This window comes from Agelaius tricolor, unplaced genomic scaffold, assembly GCF_023055355.1.
Source record: "Agelaius tricolor isolate 1412-34295 unplaced genomic scaffold, bAgeTri1.0.p SCAF_12, whole genome shotgun sequence".
Lineage (NCBI taxonomy): Eukaryota > Metazoa > Chordata > Aves > Passeriformes > Icteridae > Agelaius > Agelaius tricolor.
Window position 1 is genome coordinate 12,372,363 of NW_027269272.1, and position 23,542 is coordinate 12,395,904.

General features: G+C 42.0%; 1 protein-coding gene across 1 annotated transcript; it reads left to right on the top strand.

The window, feature by feature from the left end:
• The first annotated feature begins 4,203 nt into the window (after positions 1–4,203).
• DIPK2A (divergent protein kinase domain 2A) lies at positions 4,204–22,794 on the top strand. Its single transcript, XM_071437662.1, has 3 exons — positions 4,204–5,106; positions 16,650–16,953; positions 19,440–22,794. Exons 1-3 carry the CDS (start codon positions 4,453–4,455, stop codon positions 19,769–19,771), a joined length of 1,290 nt encoding a protein of 429 aa, XP_071293763.1. The 5' UTR covers positions 4,204–4,452; the 3' UTR covers positions 19,772–22,794.
• Positions 22,795–23,542: the final 748 nt, after the last annotated feature.

A 23,542-nucleotide genomic window follows, 5' to 3' on the forward strand; every position in this document is an offset into this window, starting at 1 on the left:
AGGAAGAAAGAAATAATCCAACCTAAACCCTCCCAGCAGACAAACCTGAAAATGTTAAGCAATGCTACTTCTAAATGAACAGATGTCAGATGCTATATAATACACATAGAGCTAATTGAACAAAAAAAGTTGAACATAAAAGCAGTAAAATTCTCTACTGAAAGTAAAGATGCTATGTGTTTATGGTAAAATTATTGTGCAAAGTTCGAAAATGAAAACAAATTATTTTACTGAGAATCTCAAAATTTCCATCAGAAACAAAACAATTAGACTTCACCCAAGGACAAGCACTGTCACCCGTTCTTACACCAATATCAAGAACATACTGCACGAAATCAGGATAAAAATAGATGTTGACTTTAAAGGACAAAGACCATCCTTAATCTGTACTTGAAGATGAGAGGAAAGAGAAAGGAGAACTTGAAAATACTTTTGCAGCTTTTGATATTCAGTTTCAGTGCAGTAACCAGGCACTGTCCGATTCATGATGATAAAGCATATTTGCTAGGATGTTTATTCAGCTAAATAATCTGTAATGTTGTTCAGCGCCTCAAAGGCTGTAAGAGGCAGCAATTAAAGGAAGTAGAAATTGAGGAAAAATGGCAGATTACTAAAAGCAAAAATTCTACAGAACCACTATTTCTGTTACAGTGCACCAAATACATTATGTGCATAAAATTCAACACAATTAAAAAATTTATGATTATTTATAAAATTGTCATCTTGTTGCCTTTTTTCCCCTCATTTTTGCTTTCATTCTAAGCAAAAATAAGTATTGTACACAGCCAATTAAAACCCCAATTTACTGCAATTTTTTATTGGTTAAAGAAAGACACGCCCTTCCACTAGTAAGATTAACAGACTTTTAGGTGTTACTTTTCCAGAAGCACAATACAAATTTCATTTTGCCATCAGTAAGTGGCACAGCATAACAAATGAGATTTTCAATTTGCAGAAGGTAGAGAGCAGAACAGAAGTTGTGCTACACATCCTCAGAGAAGTGCTAAGTGTCCCTCTGAGTGTGATGGATGGTTGGTTGGACAGATCCTTTACACAGCCCAGCCATAGATCCAGATTCCTTCAGATATGTTCTACTTTCTGCTCAAGGATCAAATCTGGAGATGTCTGAGGATATTGAGTGTTTGTCCCAACCTCTGGCTGTCCCCTAAACATAAAAAAGGAAAATATTCAGAAATCTCAGGCATGCCCACTGCAGCCCTTGCTGGGACACAGGCTTCTGAATTATGTGTATGCAGTCAGTCTGATGTGTGTGAACATAAATATGTAAAGTCTGGGTTATAAAGGTGCAGAACTTGGAACTGTTCTTCCAGCACATCTTTCTGACCTGCCTGGCTAAAGGGACAAAGATCCCTATTTTGAAAGTGTCAAGGTGGATTTGGTGATTGAGTGTGGGAATGAGTGTCTAGACAATTAAGAAAAACAGATACTCCAAACGCTTTTGCAGTATCTGCAAGGATTTTGAGATAGCTGCCATTTCAAACAGCTGCTTATTCCATAGTTTGAAACAAGAGCTCAGAGTGAAGTGCCCTCGTAAGGGGGAGTCTGTTATCAGACCTTTCAATAGAGCTGCTGGATTATCTTTTCTTTCTAAACTGTTTAAATTCTGAGTGGTTGTTTGCTTTCTCATTATGGAGGCCTGGAGCTATTCAAGTCTTCTTTCAAATCAATATACTGGATAATTTAATGTTGTGTAGGAGGTCTCTGCAGCTGTGGAGTCTGTGATCACCATGAGGCCTCTCCGTGTCTCTGAAAACACTGGGAATATATTTTGTCCACTTGTATAAAAGGTCTGCATAACTCCAACCCACCACTGTTATGGAAGATGTAAAAAATCCCCAGGTGGAGGCAGCAATATGAGGTAATTGTTGGAACAGCCCTTCCTAGCACACAGCAAACTGAGAGCCTGTTGCTGTGCTGTGAGGCAGCCCTTGGTGAGGACCTGCTGCACCCCGAGAACGTCTGCACTGGCACTCCACTGCTGGCCTGTGTTTGCATTCCAGTCACTGCAAGCTTTGATGATTTACACTGTCAGATATAATGAAGTCTTCACAGGAAAACTAGTGTGGTTGATTTTGAAGGCTAGTCAGAAGGTGGCAACTCTAGAAAGACAGGAAATGCATGCATTATAATGCATTATCTAGTTTATTTTGCATTCCCCTGCTCTTTGAAATGGATCATTCACAAATCAGGCATTTTATCACTACAAGATATACCTGTTATTCTTTCAGAATTAACCATTTTTTACTCAGTTGCTCCCCCTCCTTTGCTTTTTCCTTTTCAACTCTGCCTCAACCTTTTCTTTCCACACATTTTAGTCTTCCAAATGGTTGCATTTTCCCTTCATTCTCCTTTCTTTCGTTACCCAAAATTTGTAAATCTGTGAAACCAAGTTAAAGAGAGATTGAAAGGCAGCCTCCACCTTTTCCCTTATCCCTCACAAACAATCTTCACAGTCTCCAGTGAATGCCAGTGAAACCAGAAATAACTACAGAACAAGTTTTCTGATCTGTTTAGAAACAACTTTAGAAACAGATTTATTTGTTTATGAATTTGCAATGTCAAATGCTTTAAGAACAGTACATTGTTGTTGAAAGAACGTATTAAACTATTTAAATGATTCTTTGTACTTTAAAATGTTTTCTCTTGTAAAGATTAAAATATTCTGTTTGCATTCAGGAGGATCAAGCTGTTTCCCTATAAATGAGGAAATGAGAAAGCTTGAGAAATAAGCAATGCAGAAAATAAACATTAATTCAGTACATTTGTTTATATTTGGATTTGTTAGTGATTTAATAACATACAGACTAGATATTGTTACATGAAAAAACCCACTATCAGCATGTAAAGACCAAACATGTTTAGCTAGTGAGTTTGGAGTTTCCATGCAAGAAAAAAATCAGTTCATCTTTCAGGATCAATTATGATTATTTGAAATATGGCATCATCCCCTAATGAAGACTTGAATTAAGGGAAATTGTATATATCTATGTATATACTTAATTTATCAGAAACCCACTGGTTTGTAGACTGTTTGCAGAATTTGATGATGGAATGTTTTGACCCTAGGAGCAGCATTTGACAAGGCATATTGAAACAGATACAGTCATTGACAAAATATCAGTAAGAGAAATACTTTAGACTAGACATAGAAGTGTCAAAACATAGGACATAGAGATATCAGTACAATGCAATATGAAAAGACAAATGTATGTCCAATATTCTAGCTACTAAGCACCCGAAGTTTTGTAAAGTGCATATAAAATAACTGGAAATTATGCAGTCTGCTGAACTTCTTTCGCAACGACCATATCCCTATGCACTTTTGGGACTGGACAGGTAATAAAGTGAGTTACTTCTCACAATATGAAGGTTGTCTTTAACTTGTGAGGGCATAGTGTCAGACGAGGTTAAGATTTGTCACCCTTTTTGTTGATCTTTGTTACTCTGTTGTGTGTTAGTTTCACAGAACGGCTCTTAGCCTGCAGCAGTGCCGGTGCCAGCACTGCCAGGGACGCTGTGGGGGCAGCCTCACAGCACGGAACGTTCCTCACACGGGGACTGCCCCTCAGCACTGCTTCTTCCCCGGGCGTGGGGACAGGCTGGACACATTTCACAGGATCAGGTGTGGCGTTCCAGCGCTACACGAGACGCACGAACTGCCCCTTGCCAGCCCTGGGGAAGAGAGACCCTGTCTCGCGGTACCGCCAAGCCAGGCGGGGACGCGCCGGGACCCCTGAGGGCGGGCGAGGGGCGGGCAGGGACACGGCGGGTGGCGGACACTACGGGGGCAGCGCGGCCGTCCCGGGCCAGCCTCGGGCAGGGCGCTTTCCGCGGACACCGGGAAAGCGCTGCTGCCCCGGACGGGGGGCTAACACGGCGGACAGACACGGACACAGACAGAGACAGGCACAGGCAACATGGCGGCAGCCAGCGCCAGCCCCGCGCCCCCTCCCCGGACGCTCGAGAGTCCGGCGGGGCCGGGGGCTGAGGGGCGGGAAGGGCGCCGGGCCCCGCCCCCCGCGCGCGTGGCGGCCCCGCCCCCGAGATGGGGCAGGGCCGCACGCGACCGCGCCGCGTCACGCGCAGCCAACCGCTGGCGGCCGGCGGCGCTCGCGCTAGGCCCAGCCCTCGGGGGCGTGTCCAGCGGCGGGCGGGGGAGGAGCCCCCCGGGGCGGCGGGGGCTCGGCGGCGGCGGGAGCGGCGGCGGCGGAGCCCGAGCCCCTCCCCGGGGGCGGGTCCGCCCGGGCCCGCGCGCTGCAGGCGCCGCCCCCCCTCCCCTGCCCTCCCCCTCCCCGCCGGCCCCTCAGTAACTTGGCCGCCTTTTATCGGGCGGGCGGCGAGGCGGGGAGTTTATTGGAGCCGGAGCCGCGGCGCGGCCGGGGCGGGCAGCGAGCTCGGCGGAGGGCGGGGGGCCCGGCGCGGCCCGGGACGATGCTGCGGCTGGTGTCGCTGAAGTTGGGGCGGCTGTACCGCTACGTGAAGCTGGCGGTGCTGGGCAGCCTGGCGGCGGCGCTGGTGCTGAACACGCACTCGCTGCTGGCCTCGCTGCAGCGCAACGAGCTGTCGGAGCGGCGCTTCCTGCAGCTCAATAAGTGCCCGGCCTGCTGGGGCACCAGCTGGTGCCGCAAGTTCCTCAACGGGCAGCTGCGGCTGGAGAGCTGGGGCCGCCTGCGCCTGCTGGACTTCTTCAACGTGAAGAACGTGTACTTCGCGCGGTACGGGGAGCCCCGCGAGGGCTCCCGCCGCGTCGTGCTGAAGCGCCTGGGCTCGGCGCAGGAGCTCGCCGACATCGACACCAAGATCTGCCGCCGCGCCACCGGCAGGGGCCGCTGCGACCTGCTGCAGGCGCTGCCCGCCACCGAGTTCGCCAGCCTGAACGGCGACGTGCGGCTGCTCACCCCCGGCGCCGTGGAGGGCTGGTCCGACCTGGTGCACTGCCCCTCGCAGCGCCTGCTCGACCGCCTGGTGCGCCGCTACGCCGAGACCAAGGACTCGGGCAGCTTCTTGCTGCGCAACCTGAAGGACTCGGAGCGCATGCAGCTGCTCATCACCCTCGCCTTCAACCCCGAGCCGCTGGTGCTGCAGGTAAGCGCGGCCGGCAGTGCCCGTCCCGGCGGGACCCTCGCTGGAATAGCCTTTCCTGCCCTGGCCGTGTCTGCGAGCGGGGCCGAGGGCTCCCGGGCAGCTGGCCCCGAACCCCGGCGGATCGCGGGGGCCGCCTCCGGCTCTGTGCCGTGACTGATTCTCCTGCGGAGGTGCCGGCAGGGCGGGCTGAGCAGAGGGTCCCCGGTCCCTGCCTCCGGGCAGGAGGAGTTTCTTTAGCTCGCTCAGCCTGATCAGCTCTTCTCCTTCAAACATGCGTGTTTTCCCGATTTGCTGTCCTCCTCAGGTTTTTAACTCCATCCCCATCCCGCTGTGCCGCCGGGCACCGAGCGGCAGGCGCGGTCCCCAGGAGCGAGCGGTCAGTGCCGGAGGCTGATGCTCTCTGCTGCCATGTGCCTTTGGCACAGTCCGGTGTCAGCGTGTTCCGCAATTCACACATTCCCGGGCAGCAGTGCGTGCCCGTGATTCATTTCTTAGGCTCTAGTTTGGGAGGGAGTACGTAGAGACTGTGCTGCGATGCTGTTGTGCTTTCCTTGTCAGAAACTGACTCATGTGCTATGTCATGTTCTTAGTGTGAACTAAATATAGTTAGTGCTGGTAGAAATTAGAGATAGGTATTTGTAGCCTGGAAACAGACCGACAGATAAATGGACAGTGTTCTCCTTTCAGCGATTACATGTTCTATAGTCTTTAATTAGGGGGACAGGTTATGTGCACACACCTGAAATTTGTGCTTTAATATGTTATAGAAATTTTTAGGTGCAAAATGCTTAGGAAACTTCTATTCTGTGGCACTGCTCTGTTGTTTCTGTTCTATATCTGTTTAGATGAGGAGCTTTGCATTTTGGTTTTTAACATTATCAAGGGAACTTCCAAGTGTGCCTTTAGCATGTAGGTTTGGAATCAGAACTGTTTTGTCTAACTACTGAACTGTCCTTGCCTTTATCCAATGTATGATTAAAATAATATTTGCAAATATGTTTTGAAAACATTACCTCATGATTACTATTAACATCTGCTGTTTCTCTAGTGAGAGGCCAAGAAATGCTCAAAAAGCAGTGCTGCAGGCTTTACCCTCCAGAAAGTTTGCCTACTGACTAATTTCTAGAAAATCAATTTATGAACTTAATTACAAACATGTTTTTCAGTAGTATGCCTTCTGCCCTTCAGTCTCTCCATGTACAGCTCTTTAGTTTTGTTTTCAGAGTGTGTTTCCAGTTTGCTTCTCAGCAGACTTGAGGGTGCAGTAAGTTTCCCATTTTGCTGTGAAGTTCCTCCTGAGCACAGTAAGGAAACTCCACTTAAGTAAGAAAATCAAAACTGCTTTGCTCTGCTGAGTGTATTTGGAAATTCTTTGAGAAGTGATTTGTTTTGGCTGTGTTTCATACAACTTACTTTTTTGGTTTTGAACAGTGGTTCCAACATGCTGAGTGTAGACCTCGATGGCCAGAGAACAGCTGTGTTTCTTCTTAATTCTTTACAGGCAAAGGGTATGGCACACTTGTGGCATTGACTGTAATGGGCTGGATCATGGGTGGAGGGCTGTGGGTTGATTAGGAGCCTTGATTCCTCTCAGCTTCTTGATGAACTGTGGATGAATCCTGGGACTGTCAAGCAAATCTGTTGAAGAGAAAAAATCTTGGGTGGACTTGAGCACTCTGCTCAACATTTATTTTAACAAGGATGCAGCTGAGAGCAGAGCAGGTCAAATTTGTGGGAAGTGAGGCAGCCTTTAGCAGTTCAGAGAGAAGTAAAGCAAGTCTGTTGCCTTTTAACAGATCAAAAGTGTTTCATAGAGTCTTGTGAATTTTGATGTTTTGGCTTATCTTGGACAATATTTCTGGGGAGGTTCAGGCCAGCTTTGTGTGCCTAAACACTCCTAATGGTTTCTCCAGAAGAGTGTTAATTAACTTTGCTACTGGGTACTCAAGGTTTGAAGACCTTCCCTCAATTAGGAATGAAATATGTGAAGTACATGAATCTGTATGATCTCTTCCCATTCCATAGTACTCCAGGTTTAGTCTCCATCTGAGAAACATTTAAGGAATGGCTAATTCTGTGTTCTGCAGCTCTTGCAACAGCAACATGCCAGACACTCTGAGAGGTAGTTACTTTCTAGAACTGATAATTGACTACTGAGCAGCTTTGTGTTTGTACATAACATTTGTAAGACATTTTATGGTGTAGTTTCTGCAGTATTGATGAGGGCAAGTAGTGCTGTTGGAATGAAACTTGTAGGCTTGTTTTAAAAATCAGCTGCTTCCAAGAAAAGAAACCTTCATGATGTTGTATGAAGAATCAGATTTTAAAGTAAAGAAATCAATAAATGGATGCATTTAACTCATGCTCTCTGTCACCAAGAGGGCACAAGGGAAAATACTGCTTGTTTGTGCCTAGAGCCTTTCAAGGAACACTACAGTGACTGAGCACTGTCATTCATAACAGTGCAGATGATGTCCAAACTCTTGGTGTACACTCCATGCAAGTTCTGTTTTGCTTAACTGTGTAACAGACAAATATAAATAGGCAATTTAGTAGGAATTTAAAGCTTGGTCTTTCATTTATAGTAGAAAATTCTCAGTAGTTGTCTACAAGAGCCAACAGTTTGTGGATTGTGAGGTTTTTCATCAGAGGCTGGGATTTTAGCTTGAAGCCTGTGAGGAGTATGGATTATTCCTGAAGTGCTGTTCTCGTGAACTGCATCATCACAAGTGATTTACAGCTTCTGCTCTGGGAATTTTTCAGGTGGGGCTTTAACCCATAGCATGATATTACTGTTCAGGGATTTGTATCAAAAGTAGAACACTGCACAGTTTAATACAGATTACATGTTGTAATCCTAACTCATTATTTGTATTTTTTCATAACTTTCTTGTTAACATTCTTTGTTTGCACTAATTTATTGTGTAGGTGTAATCAGGGAAGAACTCAGCCCCTTTTGCCATTTGACTTTGTTAAGCAAATGGAATGACATCTGCAGTATTGTTCAAGTACACTTAAGATATTTTTTTGGATATTAAAATACTAATTTTTCTTCTGTAGAATCTTGCTAGACTGCTCACCAATTAAATATTTTCACAATTTTCATCTGAATTCACATTTGAACCAAAGAACTTCTATCCTAAAGGTTTAAGTTCTGATAGGTTTGGGGTTTTTTCATCTCCCCTCCTAATTGTTGTTTTCTGCAATAAAGATGAATACTTCTTAGTTAAATAAGGTCAGATTTGTAATCAAAATGCTACATCTAAACCAGTATTTCATATAGGCATGAACAGCTTATTTGGACAAAAGCAACAACAAAACTTGCTGCTGTTTCAACTCATTAAATGATAAACAGAGTGTTTTAAATGGCAATCACCTGGAGGATAGGATCTATGCATGGCATCCAATTTCTAACTGAATATGGTGATGGTGTTCATCAAACACTTGCAAAGATAGGTCAGCTACAGTTGCCTTAGGAAGAAATAGAAAAATTGAAAAAATAACTTGGATTAGAGACTGAGTGCAGTGTGACTGTTCGGAGAACCATTCTGGATGTAAGCAGATTTATCCTTGTCCTGTGACTTTCTATAAACCACCAGCTTCTAGTTTGTCTTGTAAAACAGATGTAGTGGAGAAAGGTTTTGAAATATTTTCAACATTTTAAATAGTGGATGTTATTCAACTTTCTCAAGTAACTTGGTTAATTTTTATCTTCAGTCGCAAGTTGGAACATAAACTTACTGTTAATAGACCTGAAAGGTGTGATAGCTCATTTTTCATAGAGCTTTTGCAGTGATGCCTGTGAGCCTCCAGATTTCCCCTTTGTAGGTGCTGTGGCAGTGTCCTGGCAGTTTGGATGGCAGTTCCTGAGCTGCTGCTGCTGTGGAGCCACAGTGGCTGTGCCGTGAGCCCTGGTTGCAGCCCCGCTGTGTCTGACACCTTCTGCAGTGGCCAAGTGTTGTGTTCTCTGCTTAAACAAGAAAAAACAACAGTGCCCCAAATCCTTGTTCCTGGAGTTGGGGGAAGTGCAGTGGGATTTACTGCTGAAAGAAGTTGTTTCTTGATAAGAAAGTTGTTTTTCAGTAAGGTGGTTGTATTTTCCCAATGCTTACCTGAAAAGACAGTTTACATCTGTACTGGCAAAACTGAAATACAGGATTTATAAGTTGTTTTGGCAAAAGTGCATCTAGAGCTGGTCTTGCAACCCTCAGTCTTGTCTTTGTGTTGGCTTTGCTGTTGGTTTTCATTATTGCCAGGTGCCATATGGAAATGTCAGTTGCCTTTACTTTGTTTTCAGTGCTGTGGTTTAACCCCAGCTGGGAACGCAGCCCCACGCAGCTCCCTGCCCTCACACTGGGACGGGGGAGAGTAGAAGTGAGAACTTGTGGGGTGAGACCAGGAGAGGAAAGGCAAACAAGGGATTCATTCAGCAATCCCATGGGCAGGCAGGTGCTCAGCCATTGCAGGGCTCATCACATAGGATGGTGACTTGGGAAGACAGTGCTGTCACCATGGATGTGTGTCCCCCTCCTTCCCCCTCCTTCCCCAGCCTCACGTGCTGGTCACGATGCCCTGTGGAATGGAGTGGAATGTCCCTTGGGTCAGGTGGGGTCAGCTGTCCTGGCTGTGTCCCCTCCCAGGGTTTTGTGCTCTCCCGTTCCCCTGGCTGCTGGGGTGTGGAGCAGGAAAGGCCTTGGCTCTGTGGAATCACTGCTCAGCAAGAACTGAAACATCCCTCAGTTACCAGTGCATTTCCAGCACAAATCCAAAACACAGACCCACACCAGCTACTGTGGAAAAAATGAGATAGGCACACAAAGTAAACCTGGAATTTGCACATATATTGTGCAATTAAAATAAAATGCTTGCACATAATCAAGTTTTTTTCAAACTGTAGAAGGTATCTATCAATTAAATCCAGAATGCATTACTGCAACTTTGTCTCGAGCTTTAGCTTTTAACAACCTCTTTAAATGAACATTCTTCAAAGAATGATGGTGAACATTTGTGTCTTGTATGTAAATTACAAGTCTCAAGGACTTTTATTTCTCTAAGAGAAATGCCAATCTCTCTGTGCCAAATAGTGGTATTTCTGCATTTTTAATAGACTGTGTAAATCATTGCCCCTCCCTCAGATATGGTTTTAGCTTTCTAAATGCTTAAACTTAATGACTTTATTTTTCTCACAACTTCTGATCATTCTTAATCCTTGTGGGGAAAAAGCAAAACAAAACAAACCCAACAGCTGTATCTCTATTCCTGGTATAATTACCCTGCATGAACAGTCTGTTGCCACATAACCTAAAATTCTTCTGGTTTCTCTCTACATGTCATTTTTGGGCTTTCTGTTTGGTTTTGTTACAGGAAGAGCAATAGTTGACATCTGGTAAACATATATTAAAACTTTATCTGATCAGTTTGAGTGAATTTTGTGCAAGAAATTGTTTCAAAGTAGCAATTTGGCCAAATGTTCCACAGAACCTTTTTGCTGATCCATACATAAGTAAATGGGCAAATTCCTCTTTTCTATTTTTTTCCATACACACTCTTCTAATCATAAGTTATTTTCTGTAGTTCTATTCTAAATATATTGGTAGAATGTAGAATGGCAAGTCAATTTAAATACTTGGTACCCTTTAAAATGTCTTCATTACTGAATTTGGTGTTTCTGTTCCATAATTCTGATGCCATAAACCAAGCAGTGGATTTAAGGTGGTATCTGCACTACCTGACATGTCCTTGGCTGGACTTGTGTTATTGAAGTCCTGGCTCATAGAGATACTGGGATTTTAATAGACTGAATTTCCATTGTGAACCTTTCTAAAAGGAACGAAAAATTGGTTCTTTGTTGAATTAAAATTGAGTGGCCTCATGTTACAAGAATATTCCTCTAATGTGGTTCTATTGAAAACTGAAGAATAATTTTTTTTGCAGTGACATATGACTGTACATATTAGACCAGAACTGGCTTGTACTTGTCATGTTAACTGTCATATTTAATTATGTTCCCTAAGTTATCAAAACTATTTTCATCCTTCTTTCATAGTGAAAGTTCCCTAGAGTAGAAAACATGTAGGTGAATTATAAGGGATATTTTAAAATAGTCTAGAAATTCTTGAAGTTATTGTGGGGTGTATATTATGATGAATGGCTGTCTGAATTTAAAGGCTGCTGGGAAGTTACTATACAGACTTAAATAGAAATTCTCTTGAGAAATTCTCATTCTTGCAGTTTTCAATAGCAGAAAAAAGTTTGTTACCCCACATTAGAAACCTTGCAATACCAGTGTTGTTCTGGTATGTCAGATGTATAGGGGGAGTTGTGTTTTACTTCTCTGAATTAAATAATGGAAGCTTTGTTTTAGACTCCAGTTTTGCAAAGTAACTTTAAAAATAAGGTCATCTCTGCTAGGACTCCTTTATAGTGACATATTCCAGGCTCATTACTGATGAGAAGTAAATACACAGTGATCATTTGCATGTGTTGCAAATTTAATCTGAAAAAAACTTCTATGAACTACAAACCAATTTGAACGGGTGACACCCAATAACGATATTAAATTTGCTTTATTGTGGCTCTTGAGTTTAATCATTGTTCATTAATTTATTTGGAAAAGAGGCATGTCTCTGCTGATGTTGTGAAATAAAACTTTTACAGCTGAAGTGTTCATCTTAAGAACTGAGTATTTGGAATTTTGTGTGTCAAGCCTGGTGTGAACCTCTTGTTGGCATGAATTGTATGTAGTAACTGGCTGAAATGGAGTCAAATAAATTAAAAACCCCTGGTTTCAGTGGGAACACCAGTATCTGGAGCACTCAATGAAATCCACTGTTCACGCTGTGTGTGTAGGCTATATGTGTATAACTCCTGTGGAAGTTCTAGGGAAATATCCAATGCTGTGGCATGTAGCTGGAATTACATAAACCACTGTACTCACTAGCATTCAGAAAAACATTTGAATACATATCTTCCAGAGTGCAGATCAGTCCCTGACAAAAGGAGGCATCTGTGCTTTGTAACTCCTTTGATCCAAAAAACATCATGGTAAATCTGCTCTCCAGCTCTTCATGGTTCCAGAGCTTTGCTCATTTGCCTTGGTGATTAATGCAAGAGCTACTTGTGTTTACACTGTGGAATCAGCAGTACTCTGAGACAGAATCATTTTCCTTTTGAGGAAGAGCATGTTATGTGAATTCTGCTTGCCCTGCCTGCTGGTGCCTGCCGTTCAGCAGGATGATGCAGTGAGGGTATCAGGGTGGGGTCATTTTGCCATGAAGTTCCTCAGGGTCCCTTGGAGATGAGTCCCCACTCTGTCTGTGTGTGTTTTTTAAAATTTCTTCACTTAAAAGATGCAGCTCTTTGTTTGGGCAGGTTTTTTGTCCGAGGTGTTTTTTCTGAGCTGGAACTCACTTTATGCAAACACAGGAGGTGACAAATAGAGCATCTTCTGGAATAGTTTTGAAAATGAAAAGCGTGTTTTTTAACAACAGAAATGCCAGTTGTTACTTAAATTGGTTTGGCTTTTTGGTCTTGATTATGAGGATGAATTATATGCTTCATTATGATAAACTAATACTCTTTTAAGTGTTTAATTCAAGGGGGATTTGTGTTACTGCAGAATACAATAGGCTTTATCAACTGCAAGCTGGTGAGTCTTCACTGCCTGATCTAATTCACAGCTCTGAACAAAAAGCACTGGCACATTTGTCTATAATCTCAGGTTTAGACAGATGGAAGTGAGGAAGACAAATGCACTGATGGTGTGTTTTTTGCTTCAGTGAAGGGATAAATTCGCTCTGTTAATTCTTAATATTTATTCTGAGACTACAGTGTATTTTTTAAAGGTATAAATGCAGAATTATTCTTTCAGGACCAGCATGTCCATTGTCCCTTTGACAGGATTTGTTTGGGTTTCTGAGCCTTGCTTAGAGAGATGTCTTGGAGCTACACTAATTAGAGCAAGCAAAATATGTTTTGGGGCTGTGTCACTGGGAATGGAGGTAGCAGAAGTTTTTGGCATCTTTACTGTTTTCCATCCTTCTGTTAGAAGATATACATAGATAACAATGTTAATGAGAGGAATCTTTCTAAGCTGCCTGTTTTTAGATTTTCATTACCTTATTTTAAAACAGATGAAGTTTAATTTTCTATGGTTTCTCTGGCTTTTGTGATTATGTTCACAGATAAAATGTGAGGGGGTGCATCAGAGTCAGATTCTTTTGTCAAACAGCTGTTTCTGGTTTTGAACAAGAGCTTAGTTTTTAATTTGATTGTCAAATGCAGGTTTTAAAGTCTGAAAATAGCATATTCAAGTTCAAAATGATCTAATTAAATATGCGGACTACTAAAATAAAGCATAAAGTTATGTATTATTCCCCAGAAATCAGATTTTTGACAGTGATGTAAGAAGCTTTTTGTCTCTAAATGCAACTTGTTCATGGAATACGTGTTCATTAATCATATAAATTTGTTTTCAAAATTTTAATGCATGAACCAAAAAATCCTTGTCAAGTTAGCTGCAGTTCCTCTTAGAAAACAGCTTTCAAAATAGAATAGTACAAAAAGTTACAAACTGCTGCTTGCAAAGACAAGAGATCTGCACTTCAATTAATATTCTTGTCAAATTCACCAAGTGAATATAAAAACTACTGAATGAGGCACTTGTACATATTTTTATCCCCTTCTTCCGCTACTGACTTGGGTAATGAAGTGTAGCTGTGGCTGTTACATGCCAGTTGGAAGGGAGCCAAAGCAGAGATGTTGTTTGTACATGTGCAGACCTTGGCAGGATTCCCCGCACTCCTGTTGTCAAAAGATGTTTTTATTGCCACAGCGTTATAAATATATCTGCTACAGCATGGCATGCAGATATTCTGCTGGTAACATGAAGGTGAGCACTTCTGAGTAAACCAGAGTGCCCCTCGAATTTCTTGTCTGCAATGAAATTCAGTGTACACAGTGCAGGAAGCATAATGGATGTGTTTGGAAGATCAGTGACTAACGCTGCACTTTGAAAATCAGTTTAATCCATTACATAAATCCCTGCTGCTGCTGCTGGAAAGGAAACGTCCTCTTAGCTCCTTCCCTCTTCTGCACCCAGCTGGGGAGGCCTTCTCTTTCCCTCCCAGCAGTGCATGCTGGCACGAGGTGGGGATGTGGTATGGATCAGGCTCTGATCCAGGGGAGCACCAGCCCAGCAATACGAGCCTTGCTTTGCTAATGCAGGGGGTGGAAATGAGTGTGCTTGGTGGGCTGGGAGGGAAGGACACCTGTGCTTCCAGAGGTAGCACCTTCCCTGCCAGGTTCTACTGCTTGTGGTTGCATTTGTTTTTCAAAAGGGAGGCAAAGTCATAGGCAGGGCAAGATTGGAACATGGAAAAGGACAACTGTGGAAAAGAAAAGGAGTGGGGTGGTCCAAAGTAATATTTAAATAAAAATATTTAAGCATCATTGAACCAAGTGCTGATAAAATACAGCAATATGAAAGTGTCATACACAGTTGTTGAAATTAGTTAAGCTTGTGTTTATCAGGAAATGTAATCAGGTAACTTTTCCCCAATTTAAAGAGAAGTTTGTGTGATGTAGGTTAAACAAATAATTTCATTTGATGGACAACAGCTGTTAGCTTCTTATTTTTGTTTTGGTTCAGGACTGAATACAGTCACGATAACTGCACATGAAATCCCTCTTTGGTGACATTTACTGATGCCACAGCCATGTTTCTGTTAGATAGTCTGTTCAGAATAGGTAAGGAACACTGAATTACCACACACTTCAGTTGTTGGAAGGTTATTTTGTTAACCACAAAACAAGTGAAAAAAAAATCCTAAAACTCTCTTAACTGTGGAATGTGACACTTGACTGAGCTGAACTGGTGGCTATTTGGCTGTATTTCTACCTTCATTAATTGCCCTGAATCCTGCAGGCAAATAAGCCTGGAGGCTGGATAATGTCCTCCCTATTGCATGGTAGATTTAGTTACTGAGAGAGATTTAGTTCTGCTGAGTTACGTGGTTTCACAGCTTGAAAATACCTTACTGCTCTCAAACCTGTCAAATTAGTTCCTATTATCCTCAGGATTTATCACAACCTGTTTTGCTTATGTGAGTAGAACATGTGATAAAAATAGAGTTGAAGTTCAGACATGCAGACATGTCAAAAACTTCGAACCTCTTCTGTTATCAATATGGTTCTGGATGTCCTTTTACCCAGCCAAGGAAGGTGGTTCTCTGTAGTGGTAAACATGGTTACCTACCCAGAAATTGTCTTCTAAGGTTTGCCACCTTAGAGAGCAGCTTGATGGCTTTTGCCATAGAAATAGCAAACATTGTCAATTATGTATATTAGTTACAATTTTAGTTTCTTCAGGTGTACTGCACAGACAAAGTTGGTTATGTTAGGCACCTCTTCTCTGCATGGTCTTGTAGTTCAGACCTGTTCTACAGAGTGTGTTTCCCTCCAGTCTCTTTGCCCAGGTGATAGTAAATGTTTTCTGCCATTGTAGATTCCAGAAGGTCCAAGGCTTTCATTTCATCCATACTGGTGGTAAAAACCCCCAGCTGTGGTAAAACCTCTGCTACATCATTACTGCAGGATGGATCCTGGGTGATGTCTGGTGATACCATAGAAGGGGAGAACATGAGAAAGGAGCATGGGCACCTGGTGGTATCTCCTAACAGTTAGAAGCAGTGTACAGCATATTCTTACAGTGCTAACTTCTCAAATTTGGTGTTTCTTAAATCAGTGCTTTTGTGGTTTCTTCCTATCCAGCATTCCTCTGGAGTTTGGAGGGTACCTTTTAAGTGCCTGTCTGTTCACATTGAAGTCCTAGAGCACATTCAGCACAACTGAATTAGGAAAACTGTGCTGGTGTGTTGTGGCTTTTTTTGTAATTTCTTGTAGTGTGTCGTTTCTATTCAGTCTCTTATGTTAACTTCCAAGAAAGGTATTGTTGGAGACAGATTTTACTGTTGATAAAAATGTTATGTGGCTGTGTGTAATAAACACACAGTATATATGTAGCAATTAATCAAGAGATAGACTGTTAAGGTGTACTAGAAAATTAAGAAACCTCAAAGGAATCCCATCAACTGGCAAAATGGAAGGGGTGGTGGTGGAGAGAAGGAGGTGCCACTTTGTAGAGTTTTTTTTCCTTTAGGTTGTTAAAAGAACTGGTTTTAATTAAAAGATCAAATGCAAAAATGTTGTGGTGGGAAATATACTTGCATTATTACAACAAATGTGTAATAAAACACCAAGAGAAAAAGATGGTGAAACTGTGTGTGTGTATAGGTGGAAAGCTAGATATGGGCTATGTATTGTTTCAGGCCATCCAACCTTTTCCCTGCATTGGTCCAGCAAGGCCTCTTGGTCACAGAAACACATTTTGTATTGTTTTTCCTTTCCCTTCAAAACTTAGAAACATATGGATTATTGTGTTGATGGTTATTTACAGCTTTCTCTTCTAGGTTTTATTGAAAAGCCTTTTAAAACCTAAGCTGGTTTGTATTAACTGAAAATTTAAATTTGTTTTGTATATACAGAGCTTTCCATCTGATGAGGGTTGGCCATTTGCAAAATACTTGGGAGCATGTGGAAGGATGGTGGCTGTCAACTACGTGGGAGAGGAGCTGTGGAGTTACTTCAATGCACCGTGGGAGAAACGAGTGGATCTGGCCTGGCAATTAATGGAAATAGCTGAGCAGCTGACAAATAATGACTTTGAATTTGCACTCTACCTCCTTGATGTCAGCTTTGACAACTTTGCAGTGGGACCAAGAGATGGGAAGGTTATCATTGTAGATGCAGAAAACGTTCTGGTGGCAGACAAAAGGTTGATCAGACAGAGTAAGTGTCTTCTTTCACTCCCCTCACCCCGTGTCTCTCACTTCTTTCTCTGCAATATTTAAAGTATGAGTGGTTGCTAAATACATATTTTGTTTGCTTTACAACTAGACTGCTAATTAAAAAATGAATTCGCTTTCTTCTGCAATTAGACTAATTAGCTTGACCAATTTGTCAATTTCATGAGCTGTTGGGCATACCTGGATGCTTTTAACTACTGTAAATGTGCATAAAGCAAGAGGTGGGGATGGGAAAAGAGGGTGTTGGTGCTGAGTGTGTGTGGACAGGTGGATAGACAGATAAGCAGCCTGGCTGTCTTGTCCACCTTAGCTAAGAGAGAGGGGTTTTTTGTCTTTTCCAAGCACCTATATCACAGTGGAAGTCTTGGAACTCTACTTTCTGTGAATGACAAACAGCATTAGTGCCTGCTTTGCCTCAGTCCCATAGCCTGACTTTGCTTCCTGTTGGTTTTCTGTAATAAGGGAACTGAAGGAATGGGTAATTCAAGTGCTGTTTCCAAATTAATTTTCTTTCTGTCACCTGTAAAAGCTCAAAGCAGTGGCAGCAGGAGAGGTGTTTGACAAAGTGGCATCACGTAGGTTTATATTCTTTTTGAGCTTATAAGGAAAACTTACAGACCTAAAGGCTGGAGACATTGAACATGGAACTCTGGATTCTGCAGAAATTCATGGCAACAGGCCAAGTGATTCCAGTTTGCTTTGGGTGAATGGATTATTTTGAGCTTTGCAAATAGGCTTCATATGTTGTGCAGTGGAATTAAATTTTAGACTGGGTTTTTCTATCCACACACTTTTCTGCAAGGAAGTGTGTTTTGGGGTTGTTTGGTTGGGTTTTTTTATTAGATTTATTATATATTCTCAAGCAGCTTAGATTAAAACTGTATGAACCTACCAAGGAAATTTAATATATTGAATATCCAGTACATTTACTGTAGAACCCTTTCCTTTTCTTCTTTTCCTTTCTCTTCCATTAATTTCCTTCCCTCTTAAAATAATATTACTGAAGGCTTTCATGTCTGAATTGCTCAGGCAGAAGGATGTCCAGATGAGCTCTGAAAATGTTGTTATGTATGTGAAATAGGAGCAAGTAGCTCCTTGCAGAACCTGAATGCTGCAAGTGTCACATCTGTTGTCCCAACCAGGCTTTTGGTGTGATTTATGATCTAACAATCAAGAACACAGACAACAAAAGAGGACATGAGAAAATTCTTAGTCTTTATAGAAACTTGTTGTGGTTGACATTTACTACTGTTTTCATGCATCTTTGGGAAGGTTCCATGAGCCAGCCTCTGTCCAGAGTGATCACTGTGCCTGTTGAGGTATTTCAGTGTGTACCTTCTGTCCAGTTGCACTGTACAGTAACACCTGTTTGTACTCTCTTTGGGATGTCAGATTTCAGTTTGCTGAAGGAAGCCCTTTTTTCCCATTCTCCATTACCGGCTTTTTTTTCCACATTGACTTTGCTGTTAATTCTGCAGATCTTACATCATGTTTTTATAGTTTTAGCTGTCATCCTTCAGTACTCTTTCTTTTCCTAAACTGTCTCTCAGTGTGCTGTGAATGAGAAGACCAATAGTCAGCTCATAGACTGCCAGGCACAGATGAGTTTTTATTTGTACCTCACACTGCTAAGAGACATCTGCAAAACTCTGGGACTCCATGATAAGGACCTCTTCTCACAGCTGGCAGTAGTCTGGAAACTTAAGATGAAAGTTGTCTCACAAAAACTAATAAGAACTCAGGAGAGCTCACACTTAGTAACCTTTTCAGTATTATTACTGCACGAGGTATTTTACGCAAATCAGGTTTTAAGTTAAAGCTGTGAGAAGGAGAAGGGTTTGTGCATAAATGCCATTTGCCTTGTTGAATTTTACTTTTTTCAAAGATTCTAAGTAATGTATCTGCTTTTTTTATATTCTTTCTGGTTACTGCTGTGTTGAAAGTAAGATGGAAGATAAAGTTTCAAAAGTTTATAGCAATTACTTTGCAATGTTTTTTTAGTCTTTGGTAGACCACTTGCTAGCAGTAGTTTCCAGGGCAACTGGAGAACCCAAATCTATGTTGCTAAAATAAATCATGCTGCTTGTTTGTTTTTCTCTGAGCTTTGGCTCTGGATTGTTCTCTTGTACTTGCTCATGCTACATTTTTTCCTCTGGGTATGTGTGAATGTAGATTTCATGTGTTTACTGTGCTGCTTTTTTTCCTGCCTTCTCTTTGCTATCTATTTTTCCCTCTTTCTTTCTTTGCCTTGTTTTTTTGTTTTGCTGGGACCATTTCAGCAGAAGGATGTATCAAACTGTCAGATACAGTCTTAGGCTCCAACATTTCTAAGTTTATGTAAACAAAACCGGTTTTAGTTTAAATATTACCAGTTTGCTGTGCACTGAGCCTTCTGATTGTATTCAGACCCACACACATGCTCTTTGCTCCCCTCCCTCACTTGTTTCACTGTCCCCTTGCATTCCCCAGATAAACCTGAGAACTGGGACGTGTGGTACGAGAGCAAGTTTGACGACTGTGACAAAGAAGCCTGCCTGTCCTTCTCTAAGGAGATCCTTTGTGCTCGAGTCACCGTGGACCACAACTACTACGCCGTGTGTCAGAACCTTTTGTCCAGACACGCCACGTGGCGGGGCACCTCGGGGGGGCTGCTGCACCACCCCCCGGCTGAGATTGCCAAAGAGGGGCGCCTGGAGGCCCTGCTGGATGAGTGTGCCAACCCAAAGAAGAGATACGGCCGATTCCAGGCCGCCAAGGAGCTGCGGGAGTACCTGGCACAGCTCAGTAACAACGTCAGGTAGTCCTCACTGAAGGTCTTTGGCAATGCTGGCTAAAACACTATTGCAAAGAGACGGAGAAAACAGAAGTTTTGGACTCCTCTGTTAAAAAGAGAGAATAAAAAACCCCTAGTTTATCAGTTTTCTAAATACTGTAAAAATAGAATTTTACGGTGTTATAATGTTCCTTTGCAAACAGACAAGGTACTTACTGAATTAAAACTTGAGCTACTATTGACTGTCCTCCCTAACTGCTAAAAAGGGAGTAGGTCACAAAAGACTGTGATAGCTTCATTGACAGCTTGTGTGTCAAAGGGTACTTTACCTAAAACTGCATTAGTGTCACAGTTTTGTGAAACTGATGTTCTTACTTGGAAAGTCAAGTTAGACTGGTGGCCTGTTTTAAAGGCCTTTTTCCTGACATCATTGTCTCATTTTTGTGTTTATTTAAACACCTTGAAGTGGCATTTACATCCAGGTAAACCTAGCTGTCTGCATTGTTTCAAACTGAACAGGCTTTCATGTTAATGCTGTGCAGAACATTCCTACTGTGAGTGCAGAATTCCTGAGTTTACTGTCTAATTTTAGGGGGTTTTACACTGTATTTTACTATGCTTAGACATTGTGGTTTGTTTTTTTTAGATCATCCTGAGCTCAAATCTCACTTGAACTAACATTCATTTAATGTCTTCTGTGGTTCTGCCATTGGAAATATCACTTAATGTAACTATTGTACAAAACTTACCCTTCATGCCAGTATGTACACATGGCTGTTTAACAGGAAATCATGGTATGAGCAAACTCTTAATTTTAACAGAGATAATTTGAAAATTGAAAAGACACTACAATAAAAAGATCTGTGTTAATTTAAATTGGGGATACAAGATTGACTAAAAATAAAAAATTGCTAATCTGGTGTAGTTTAAGTATAGGCCAAAGAAAATGGTTTTGCTTACTAGTTTTTTAACATACAGTAAACAAAGAATGCTATACTGTAGTGAAACTAATAATTTTCAAAATTCAGATTTTGATGGTCCTTGGTTACTTTCTGAAGAACTTCTGAAACTGTGTACTTATGCTAGAGAAAACCCTAATTTGAATAATGTCAAGCAAGTCAGCAGTTTGTTTTACATCCTTCCTAAGTGTATTGAATGGAATTTTCTGAATATTCATCTTTTGGTTTACCAGTAAGCTGTACTCACTCTAGGTACCTTTTCTTGAACTAAGTTTGACTATTCCCAGTACATTGAAATTGACTTGTTGAGGTTTGTGTAAATATGGAGTTGTTCTCATAAATCACAGTTTTTATAAAAGCCTCAGTTACTGCTACAAAAACTCACTTGAAAGCTTGCTCCTCAGGTTTTGGTTTTCCCTTTTTTTTTTTTTTTTACAACTACTAAGGAAATGTGTGCTTATTACTTCTGGTAACAGTAATGAAGGAGACTAATATTTCTTAAATGCCTGTATAAAACACTATTTTGTACAAGCTAAACTTAATTCTGAGCAAGGTAACGTGTGCTACTTCCAAGAGCAGAGCTGCTCTGCCTCCTGTACTGCATGGAGCCTGATGGAAATCGTTCTGCAGGTGAGGAAAATGGCAAACTCACTGACTTGCCCTCCTTTCTCAAAGCTCAGAGTGGAGCCACACAGAGATGCAGAGTGCTCTTGGATTTCTTAGGTCACTGTATTTTGAGGACATTTTTAATGGTGAACATGGTGGTGGTGCTGGGTTGCTGGTTGGACTTGATGATCTTAAAGGTCTTTTCCAACTTTAAAGATTCTATGATTAAGGATATTTTGGAATTGGAAATTCTCACTCTTATGTCATTGTTGCCTCTGTAGTCTTAATTTGTTCCCAGTCCCTTGTCTTGTTTTTTGAAGTTAGAATGCCCAGTGCAGCTTTTAATTTTAATTTCTCCCCTCATTTGAACAGTTTTATGTGCTTCTTCTGGCACAAGCTGTTGGAGAGCAGTCATGTTACTTTTCTTCATAAAATCCACTTATTTGAAGAAAATGGATGAACCCTCAGACTAGGTACTACTGATGCCTTAAGTTTTAGCTTTCATATTTTCCAGATTCTGTACTGCATTAGTATGTAACTCTGAACTTCATATAAAATGTTAGCAAGTTCTCTTCACAGTTTATTTAGACAAAACAATCCTTTTCCAGCTTGAGAACCAAGGACACCTTTGCAGCTTCAGGCCCAAAAAGTGCAAACAACAGGGAGTTGAGGAGAGCAGTCTGGGAGGATGGGACTGCATAACCTAAAGCTGTAATTGGACAAATAACCCCAATATGGAAATGGACCAAAACTTATAAAAGTGTGAAAACTCTTGGCCTGCTGTCCATGTTGGGTGGAGCCACTTGTACTGCCCAGGGTGTATCCTTTGAAGGCCTTTTAATAAATCCCTGCTTTATTCCTTTAACACTGTCTAGCCTCTGTTCTAGGTAGCCTCTCAAGGCATCACTACCACCCTACCTTAAAGCCTTGACTTACCACTACATTTGATTTTTAAACATCTACCACATTTTCCAAAGAGAGAGTGGACTGTGATTGTTAAAGTTGTGAAAGAAACAAACACTGCCAGTTTTGGGTACTACTTGAGTCAGTTCTGTGACTGTCAGAATGTCCTCTTAGATTTTGTTTGGGGTTTAGTCCCTCCAGAAACAAGTTACTAAAGCCACTTGTAAAAGGAACTTGGAAGTGAAAGGAAAATAAACCCCAAAACCCCCCACTAGAGCAAAAACACTACAGGGAAAACATTGTGGAGAGCAATAAATCTTGTTCCATTTGCACCTGTCAGATATTTATTGTACAATAACAATTTATATTTTTAGTCATTGCCCATTATTATTGATGAACATGGTGAAATATTTTTGAATGAGATGTTTGGGGTTTGTATGTGCATTAAAATTGTCCTTTTGTACTGTAAGTTACTGTTTGTTTGGAATACTTTATCAAAACTGTCTCCCTGTGCCTTTATATTACAAGAAAGTTGTTTCTGCAACTTCTAATGATATTAATAAAGAATACTTTAAGAACCTCATCTCAGCTATTCATTTTCACTGTTCAAAAGGTGAAAACACTGTGGAAGTGTTACACACATTCTGGCACATGCTTGCTATGATGTGTGCCTGCCCCAGGGCCACATGTGTTATCAGAAATGGTTCTTTTCAGAATTTCATAGGAATTCTTTGCTTGTGGACACAGCTGTGTGAGTTTATGAGGGCTTGTGATGTTATGTCTGCATTCCCCAGGTGCTTGACCAGCAAGTGCAGTGGGAAGGAGCCAGAAGCTGGGGCGGTCTGTGTGCCTGTGTCCCCTGGCAGTGCCCTCTGCTCCTTTGGGTTGTGGGTGCCCCATGGATCCCATCAGTGCAGGGCTCAGCAGACTGCAGCAACAGCCTCTGCATCCTCAGGGTGGGCCTGCCTGAGATGGGACTTGTCTCCTTCACTCAACATCTTCAGTGTGCTTATGCTCAATTAGCAGCTCCAGTTTGTATTTCTTAGGGCTTGGAGGACACTGGGTGTGCATGTGGGCAAGAGCTGGTGGCAAGGAACCTGCTTCATGTACATCAACACTGCAACCAAACCAGCACTGGGGAGCAGGAGTGGGATTGAGACATTGGATTTCAAATTGGCTTTATTCCTCCTGGACAGGGTCGGTGTAAACCCAGACTCTGAGAGCTCAGTGTTTTCTTCACTAGGTAGAAGGAGGACCCTGCATTTTGACTGAGCTTCCTTACAGATAAGTTTGTGTGTTATTTATCTATTAGTTTTTGCTAATGCCATATT